This window comes from Adiantum capillus-veneris, chromosome 7 (assembly GCF_014529385.1).
Source record: "Adiantum capillus-veneris isolate H3 chromosome 7, ASM1452938v2, whole genome shotgun sequence".
NCBI classification, from domain to species: Eukaryota; Viridiplantae; Streptophyta; class Polypodiopsida; order Polypodiales; family Pteridaceae; genus Adiantum; species Adiantum capillus-veneris.
In genome coordinates, this window is record NC_140937.1 from 162,244,578 (window position 1) to 162,254,617 (window position 10,040).

A 10,040-nucleotide genomic window follows, 5' to 3' on the forward strand; every position below is an offset into this window, starting at 1 on the left:
GTGAGAAGGAAACCCTTAAAACCTTATAACGCAATTGCAAGTGTTTTTACAGAGGTTTTTTATTACAAAGAATTTTTTACAAGGCTGTTTTGATGCATTGAAGACCACTTTACGCAAACCAAAAAACCAGCTCAAGACTCTTCAAGAGCTTTACCAGTATTATTTATATACAATGGTAGACCCCTATTATGCTTCCACGACCTTTACCTCGAGAAAAAAGCGGTCAGATTTTTTGCAAGACTGATTTTGAATGTTCCAGTGCATGTTGTCGATACCAAGATCTCTTGCAACTAGTGGATTTTTAGAATACAAGCTTTGAAAAATCTTGCCCAAAACCAAGACCTAGTCAACAATTAGACCAACTAGTTGTGCGGAAATGACAGGGCCTTTGCTTGGCTTGATCTTCACTTGAAGCTGGGAATCTCGTAGCTTGTAGTCCTCTTTTGGCAAGTGATACAGAATAAACCCTCTGTGGTTTTATGAACCTTATTCAAATTGCAAATGGCATACAATGTGTCCAAGAGAACACCATTTATGTTAGAGAAACGCAAGACGCGAACACCTACAGGTCAAAAGTGAGAATTAAGAAACACAAAGGAAGTCAACGACATAGTTTCCAAGCAACTAAGTTACCTAACATTACCTGCTTTCCATAATCGAGACTCTCAACCTGTGTCTTGTAAGTTTGTAAGAGATCAGATTGCAGACGCTTGCTGTGGACAGGCACCAAGATTGTAAGATTCAAGACAGACAGCGTATTCTCACGGCCTAAGAAAGCCCCGACATTCCTTGCAACGAAAGTTTTCGCTTCTCCATTGTCAACATCCCTTTTGATAGACCTAATACTCTTCTTTGCAATCATTAACAAAAGTCAGCTGAAAAAAAAGCACACGTCAAACGCCACGGCTTTTTTTTTGCCTTAAAAACTACAAAGGATCTCAGTATGTGAGACTTACAGTTACCCGATCTTTAGGAGCAGAACCGTTAGCTACCAATAGCTCTCCACGTGTAGAGTTGGCGTAGATTTCAAAATTCTCTCTAAATAACAACAAAAGCAAGTGTACCCAAGTAACTTTTCGCACCTCCTAGACCCGTACTTGCAACCTCATCCAAGAAAAATCTTATCTTTGTTTCCAGGTAAAAGCTCAAGTGAATCTAAAATGAACCAATGCAAGTGACGATCGAGGTAGTATCCAAGTAAAGAGAATGGCGATGTTCCACCATCTGCCTTGTTCTTTGTTTTGATTGCAGAACCCTCTATCCGCACAAAACTACCAACACTTAGAAAGGAAGCTAATGGACTTATCAGAGATGAACCGACGACGACAGTGACTGTGTTGGAGTTGTGCGAATCCACAAAATCAGCCTTGAAAAAATTCACAATTTTGGGATCGAAAAGCTTGTATGTACCATAATTGTTCAGCACACAACCCTCAATTGCCAATCTAGAAGTGATGTCGAAGAGATTTGTTATATACAAAAAAGGCACATCATGTTCTTCAATATGAGGTTCTTGCTGTAGAAAAGGGTTGGCTCTCACTTCATCGTCTTCAGTATCAATTAAAGCATCTACAAAACAATATATAAGAACATGAAAATCTATTCACATCGAAAGGTAGGTAGATAGTCAATGTTTTTGGTTCAATATATACCATGTCTCTCGATCTTAACAATAGCCATCTTTGCTTTTTGCGCTTTTGAGCATTCAACTTGTGCACCTAATGTAAAAGATGGGACATTACAAAATTGAGCATCCAACTTGTGCACCTAATGTAAAAGATGGGACATTACAAAATACAAAAGATAAACCAATCTTGCATGGGCTTTCTTCAAAAGAAGGTAGAATCAAACGTACTGCAAGGTTGCCCTTTGCCTTTCGAGGGAGATGGATGGATAACGAAGTTCGATTCACTGTACACTCTACGCTTGCGAGAAGTTGTCGTGCTTGCAGATGACTCACATCAATCTGTACAGATTCACGTTTGGAAATTTCACGTTTTGGATGCACAGTACGTGCAAGACTCGCATTTTTTCTTGGCTCTATGAAACAAACATGTCTAAGCAAAAACACCAAAATCACGAGGAACACCGTAACACCCATACTCCATATCATCAATCTCCATGCTTTGTACACCACCACGACTATAGGCCATATTTTAGCACACTTGTTTGGTTTGTCTACATGACACAAACAAATATAAAGACTTTGCAAGTACAAAATTTACAAGGAAAAGGGGATCAGAAAACGAGGGGGGGGGAGGGGGGGGAGAGGGGAGGGATTCAATGGAGTTTTGAAGCAATAAGAAACTTTATTGCATCACCGATCCAACATAGAGTAATGCCACACAAGACAAATAGCAGTGGGGAGAGCAAGGAAAGCAAATGTCATTTTTTTTTAGCAATGACGAGCTATATCGAACCACCAACCCACCATAAAGCATGAGACTACAAAGCAAACAAATGATGCACAATTTACATTCTTTTAAGCTAGAACGGAGTTAACATGGACACACACACACACACACACACACACACACAACACACACACACACACACACACAGAGAGAGAGAGAGAGAAAGACTAGTGTTAGATGCAAGGTTGCAATGCTAAGGGCACCGAGTCAGAGGAGAGAATATTTCACCACACACACACACACACACACACACACACACACAGAGAGGGGAAGAAAAAGGCGGGGGATGGGTGATCGACACTGAGAATGCCTCAGGAGGCTCGCGACACATGGCGAGCCAACATTTTAAATAACGCGAATTTTTTTTTTTAAGACAAAGAAAAAGAAAAGAAGAGGGATAAGCAGAAAGAAAAGGGGGGAAGGGACTGCTCGACGTGAGCTAAGCATGTTCACACATAATGTACATAACGAAACCTCACTCTCAGTCCCTTGAACGACAAAGACAAGGCATTGCACACACAAAAGAACACGCACAAGTGAAGGGACATAGGCCAACCAAACACACAACAAACATTGCCTTGCAAAAGAAAAGAGATGATCAGAAGGCTTTCAATCCACAATTGTTGCATATCTCACCCGATCTGCCTTTAGATCCCTTTCTCACTAAACTGTCAATGGCGACAAGCAACATATGCAAGTGATAACGCGAGACACAATAAAACCTAACGACACAACCATCAGCAACAAAAAACCACTCCAAACGACAACAAACAAAACAAGCATTCCCAAAAGTCGAGATGGACCATGTGCCCATGCACACGAGAATTCATTTACCGAAGTAGTGGACACAAGAAGCACTAGCCTGCAAAAGCAAGAAACTCATCACAGCAAAACCGAAGCCAAGATATCCGCAATGTTCTTATTAAAATCCACAACAAAAAGGCACGGTCGTACCGTCTACAGATCTTCAAGCATGCTTTAAAAAAAATTCCGGAACGCAACCAATAGCATGGAACCACAATGAGCCTTTCATAATATAATGTCTATGCACATAAATATACAAGCATTGTATGCATCTTTCTGTGTAAAATATTTTTCATGCATCAAGGACAAGAGAGTCCAAAGACTTTGAAGACATTGTATAACAAATAGACACAACAGTAGATTCTTTTTCTATAAACTGAACAATGAAATCCCAAAACGTGGAGATTGGAATGAAGCAATACACAGCCAATGGAAACAACATCTTCAATATGCAACCTTATTCACTGCCATTAAAGGCCACAGCCAAAATCTGCATCTTTGGGTGACTTGAATGGGGGGGCGTGCTACAGACAACAGAGTCGTGGGCTTGCATAGGGCTAAGCTGAACCAAAGGGATGTCTGAGCCAAGAAAAGGCATTGTCTGAGGGCGAGAGCAATCAGGGCTACAGGGGGAAATCTGCACAGGACAAAAAAAGCCGTGGCTTGCAAAGCTAGCAGAGTGCGGGTGACCAGCTCAGACACAGAAGAAGAGCAGGCGCGTTCAACATGGCAGAGCTTATATGAGCCAAGGGAGTAGGGGAAGCCAAAGTCTCTCAAGGCGAGCCTAGGCGGCATTGTAGAGGATCTCAAAGAGGGTGGCCGTCTACACACAGAGGTGACTCACAAAGCCCACAGAGAGGCGAGCTGGGAGATGCAAGATTAGAAAACCAGGCCGTCCAAAGCCGCCAGAAGAAAGTTGTATAACAAATGGACACAACAGTAGATTCTTGTCTATAAACTGAACAATGAGATCCCAAAACGTAGAGATTGGAATGAAGCAATACACAGCCAATGGAAACAGCATCTTCAAAACTTAACATATGGATTTTGAGCATGCATACTTGAAAGCTTTCTTATACACCCACATTAAGTGTTAAATTGCTTTTCTTAATACCTGAGAATTCAGAGGCTTTGTCTTTTGGGTCTCTTGTTTGGCCTGACAGATGTCATAAAGTACAAAGTTCAATCTTTTGCATGTGGTAAGCTAAACTCAAGCTTGCAAAAACCAGGCAAATGACAAAATACAATGTCCAAACCAAAATATTACACACAAGTTGATAATATAGATATACATTTACCGAGAATTTCGTATCATTAGAGCACCTTCTGAGCATTTATTTGCGGCCCTAATGTAAGATAGAATTTTGAGCTTTGGACAAGGCCTTCCTAATCTATATGATTTGCTCTTTTTTTCATTAAATCTCATATTGCTAGGAGTACACAACTTTCCCTTTTGCAAGAGCACACTTATAAACAAGCTCTAAATTTTCAATGTACATGCACAGGTAAAAAAGAACATGCAGTAAACAACACAACAGTCCATACAACAAGAACAAGACAAGCACCCCGACCTGCGAGGCTCCCAACATAGACCAGTCTGTAACAGAGAGAGGCATATTCCATCGATAGCCTATATACACACTAGATAAGAAGAGAACAGTCCGTGCATAGCATGAACACAACCCAAACCGCATGTCGAAGAAAGAGAGCAGTACCTAACACAGGGGGGGCTCCAAAACACGCAACAAACACTACATCAAACCCTGCCTAATTAAAGGCGCAACAGAGCATGGCCGGAAATGGGAACACCACGTGAAGCACATGTAATGATCACCCAGAAGCCGAGCAGGATGGACACGACATGGCGCACCTGAGAGGGTGAGGCTTCCAGAGAGGCTCCACATCATCGCGGCCGCAAACGGGCTCCAACACTGCACCGAGAGACTAGGTCCACAGAACTCTCGAAACACGCACGACAGGAGAGAAGAGGGAGGATGCATGAGCCGGCGCGACTAAAGCGTAGGAGGGAAAGGGGGCTGCAGAGAAAACCTTTTCACGTGGTAATAAACCTTCCCTCGGCCAATTAGGGGGGGACACCTAAGTGCCCCAAGTTTGGGGCAAACACTAAGGCTGCCACAATGACAGGCCAACAAGATACTTTCCGCTTAACAAGTGCCGCAGTTTTGTGCTCTAGTTTGTGGCTGGTTTTCGTCCACGGTCCACCACATGGAGGGGAATCTAATTTTAAGAGGAGATCTGGAAGGCCCAAGATATTTGGGGCGTATGGGAGTCGCTTGCGGCAGGAGTTCGGCCAGCTCGGATTCGGACCATGTGATCGGGCCCGGCGTCAAACCCTCTCTTGGACTCTCTCCTTCTAGGCCTACTCATCTTCCCCAAATCTCAATCGCCATAACCATAACCGTCTTTCATCTACATCTTGCAGAAGCGGAGAAACGTTGTCTTTTGCTGCACTCGACGGCAGACAGACATAGGTGGCACTGGTCTTGTTGCCTTCATTTTCTTCCCGAGCGAGGGTTTTGCAACGACTTGAATCTTGCCTGCACCGGTCTATAAATCCAGCCTTCCCTTCTGAGGTCGTAGCAGCAGATGGAAGTGCCGCTACCTACGCTGGCTTTCACGCCTTGCGAGCTTTGCAGGGCCCCAGCGCATGTGCTCTGCCCTTCCGATGATGCCTTTTTATGTCGGCCCTGTGATGGCCTCGTCCATGGCGCCAATTTTCTGGTAGCCCGCCACCATCGTTCTTTCCTTTGCTGCGGCTGTGGGTGCCCTACTGCAATGGGTGCCAGTGGGGCCTCCTTACCTGCAGCAAGCCCTCTGTTATGTGTCAATTGCCCGCCCATGATGGAGGTGGCTGAGCTCTGCTACAGCAGCATATCTGAGTCTTCTGAATGCAGCAGCGAATTAACCTCGGATTGTGAGTATGAGTGGGAATTCTCACCACATCCTTTCTCAACCTCGGCAGGTACAGGTTCTTTCTTGCACAAATGCAGCGGACCTCTCCAACTGCACGTACCCTCCGCCATGTCTGATGCCATCTCTGATGTTGATGAGGAGGAGCTGTCCTTTATGGAAGTAAGCTCCTCGTCTCCTTTCAGTGCTGTGGAGGAGGTTGAAGGAAATGATTCTTCTGCACACACTCAGGTCAATTGGAGAGTCTGTCAAAGGCAGAGATAGCCATGATCCTTTATGTTGTCAAAACTGTGGAAGTATGAGCAAGTCTTCTTTCTGGTCATGTCGTTCTACATGTTTCTCTTTGTACATAGACTTTGTTTTTGGTTGGCTGCAGTAATCCAGCACGCACACGCGCACGCGCATGCGCTTGACCACACACACATGCGTCTAGCCATATCCAGTGAGCGGACAGTTTCTAGTTTTCCATGTTGTTGTGTTTTGGCTCATGTCCAACGCCATGCTGGTTCGACTGTTGGTAGCTCCATTTTGTGTTTTGTAAGCTTGCTAGCGCCGGGTCTAGCTAGCTTCTTCGACTGGGGCATGTTGTAAGTGCTCTCACTAGCCAAGGTTTTTGGGTGGAGGAGGAATTGCAGGTCCACTTTTAGCCCTGGTCCATGCAGGCCATTTAGTCTTCCTAATTGGAGAAATGATTAATCTTGGCCGCAAAGTAGGCAAGGTGGCTCACTTGATTGTCTAAAGTCATGAGATGGTGTTGCTATCCTTGTTGTCATTGTCGGTAATGTGTCATAGCTTTAGGGAGTAACCCCCTCTACAGGGGCATGCCTTAATTCGAGGGAGAGATGGAAGTCTCATGCTAGCACGCCATTTCAGTTTATCCCGTTCTTGTGTCTGGCCATTTCCTTGTGTCTGATGTGTTCCCTTCAAAATTCACTAGAGCATCTTTTAGGTTGCTTGATGAAATTGTTGTGGTAATTCCCTTATCATTCCAAATAAAGGGAGCAGCAAATTGGAAGCTACGCTTTACTTGCTGCAGTTTGTCCTGGCTTAATCAGAAGGTATGGTGTGTGTGGGCGATGTGCAACTAACTGTTCACGCAACTAACTGTTAATAACCATTTTGTAGTTTGTACAATTTATTATCAATGGAGGTGTAGGAAAAAATGCCATTCCTTGTAGTCTGTGCAAACACATGGTGACCAGCGGAGGCCACAGTTGGACATCTTTCTCGTTGCGACCATATTGCGACCTGGCGGTGGCTGGGAGCCATGGTAGGATATAGCACAGGGTAAGGGGGAATGCCCTGAACAGGCATTCCCGATAGTTGAATGTAATACCATGGCTGGGAGCCAGAGTAGTACATATTACAGGGAATGGGTGAATGGGCATTTCAAGTAGTTGAATGTCAGGGGGAGGGCGGCTATGTAGGTGCAGGTTTCACAAGTCAAGGATATATAGTGCTACTACATGCTAGCACTGTAGGTGCATTGCTTGAGGCAGTTACTTGCATTGCTGTTAACAGGGCCACTACATGCATACCACGTGCTATCGAGGTCTCTGGATAATGGGTAGCACATTGTTTCCAGAGAAACGATGTGGTCTTCTTTCTTATGTTTTGCATGCTCATACAGCTCTATGGATGCTTGACGCTCATTCTGGCAGCATTCAATTACAGGCCAGAATGCTACGCTGTCAGATGGAGCTGATTGGCCGTCACCTGACTCTGATGGTACAATCATGTGTGTTGCATTGAGTCTATTACATGTGGATATGTTTGTGGCTCTGTAATTGGTGTGTGATTATGGTCTTGACTCGGTTCCTGGCCACATGTTGCAATGGGCATGTGTAGCTTAACTTTCAAATTTACTGTGTGGGCATGTCGTTAATGTGCATACTGTTTGATAATGTGTAGTGAAGTTAATGCAGCGCATGCTTGCTATTTGCAGCAGTGTTTGGGATTGAATTATACTTATATCACTGTTTTGGGTTGGCATGTGTCATAACCTCTATTGGGTTTGGTTGGAAGATGGGTAAGAGTTATTTCTTACTTCATGGAAATATGATTGCAGGTTTTAGCAACTTGTTGCGTCTTCTCTTATGAAAACTGTTGCCTGCTTCAGCCAACTCGGCCAATATTGGAGAGTTGTGCGCAAAAGGCAGTGCTTCTCATCATAAACAAATGCTAACGACCCCGTAACTCTTGCCAGGATTGTGTGAGAAATGTACCTTATTCGGCTGGAAGAGCGGGAGATGAGTGGTTAATTAGAAAAGAGGAAATGGCTATCACATTTGCTCGGTCTGCACATGAGGATGGAGTATGAATTTTATGCATGTATGATTTGAGCTGTATTTAACCTCGGAACATCTGGACTCGAAGGAGAATTAAATCAGGAAATAGCTAGGTTGTTATGTCGATTATGTTCGCTGATGGTCAGGTGGTTTCATGGTGTAGGAACTTATGTGACAGGGAACGGTGGTATTGATAGCCATGGCAGTACAGGTCTCTTCGTGTTGCTGAGGGCAAATCTATTTTGTGGTTTCAGAGATAGGATAGTTTTTGTATGCAGAGGAGGGTAGATTTTTTCTGTCCTCAGCTGTGGTGTATTTTGTAAGCTGGAAAAATGGGGGTTAGGGCCTAAGTTGAGGCTGGTTACCCTCTTTGGGCAAAATCAAGAGCAGGAGGTTGAGCTGCCGCTTCACATGTAAAAACATGAGTGCTACCAATTATCCACCGCCTTTTCGCTTAAAACAGGTGGCTTTCCCTTTATGGATACTAGGATGGATTTGCAGTTGTGTGTAGCATCCCTACCCGCCCCATCTTGGGGCGGGCAGAAGATGGGGTGGGCAGGGGGGGTTTATTGGTGCGTATCTGGCCTATATTGTCTGCCTGCTGCTGCAGTGTTTGTTGGGGCGGGCAGGGGGGGTTCTTGGTGCGTATCTGGCCTATATTGTGTGCCTGCTGCTGCAGTGTTTGTTGGATTGGGAAATGAAGCTTTACTCATGCCAAATCTGCTATCTTTGGGAGTGGTTCAAACCATTTGAGATCACACATCAAAGTGCTTGCTTTGGTGAAAGTGCTCTTGTATTGGGCTCAAAGGACAGCTGGAGGTTGAATTCGAGATGTGGAGATCATTCTTTGGCCAGTTGTTGGCCAAGAGAAAGCGCAAGGACTACCTAGTTCAGCAGATGTCAGCTCAATGAAAGCGATGGATGTTGACCCATGGGTCGACAACATGGCATAACTCAATTTCTGAGCCAAAGTCTTATTTCTTGAGAGTTATGAAGTGCTACGGATTATGGTTAAAAACATCATTTGTGATGAGTAATTAGTCTGATTGCAGAGCTGGTGTTCAATGGCACTTCCAAATTGTTATTACCCCTTGAACTCTATTTTAGGTTTAACCTATGTAGCCTAGTATATAAGGTACCTAGGTCATTTTGTAATATAAACTTTTATTGTAATCAAGCTTTAAGCTATTGTTGACTCTGTGTGTACGCGCACGTGTGTGTGCGCGCGCGAGAGAGAGAGAGAGAGAGAGAGAGAGAGAGAGAGAGAGAGCGAGAGCTTGATCTTGATCTTGGCGTTCCTAGTCGCTTTTATCACATTGGAGATTGGATTGCACCAATCATGATAAGCTTGGCAAGAGCTACATGACAACCCCAAGCATTCTATGCAAGATAGAGCATAGGTGGTGACATATCTACGAGCTATTTATGGTCAGAAGTATGTTTATTATCATCGTGGTGACAAAAGCTACGCATAGATACTCAATAGATTTCAATTTCAGGCACTTTCAAAATTCGTTTCTGTCTTCATATGTGTTTTTTGCAAATGGGTCTACCGAGGATTTGCAGTGTATAGAGGCTTTGGGAATCATATATTTTCCTTGTA

At 44.1% G+C, this 10,040-nt stretch overlaps 1 protein-coding gene and 1 pseudogene across 3 annotated transcripts; one reads left to right on the forward strand and one right to left on the reverse strand.

Annotated features, from left to right (window-relative positions):
• Nucleotides 1-39: 39 nt before the first annotated feature.
• On the reverse strand, nt 40-5,218 carry LOC147454961 (uncharacterized; annotated as a pseudogene).
• Nucleotides 5,219-5,516: 298 nt separating this feature from the next.
• Nucleotides 5,517-9,632, forward strand: LOC147454962 (uncharacterized). 3 transcript variants are annotated; one of them, XM_086516806.1, is made up of 2 exons: nt 5,517-6,445; nt 8,218-9,632. In XM_086516806.1, the coding sequence occupies exon 1, from the start codon at nt 5,826-5,828 to the stop codon at nt 6,411-6,413; it is 588 nt and encodes a 195-aa protein (XP_086372932.1). In that variant the 5' UTR covers nt 5,517-5,825; the 3' UTR covers nt 6,414-6,445; nt 8,218-9,632. The 3 variants fall into 3 exon arrangements, with proteins under 3 accessions (XP_086372932.1, XP_086372933.1, XP_086372934.1); XM_086516807.1 differs by having other exon boundaries at nt 8,356-9,632; XM_086516808.1 differs by having other exon boundaries at nt 8,601-9,632.
• The last annotated feature ends 408 nt before the right edge of the window (nt 9,633-10,040 follow it).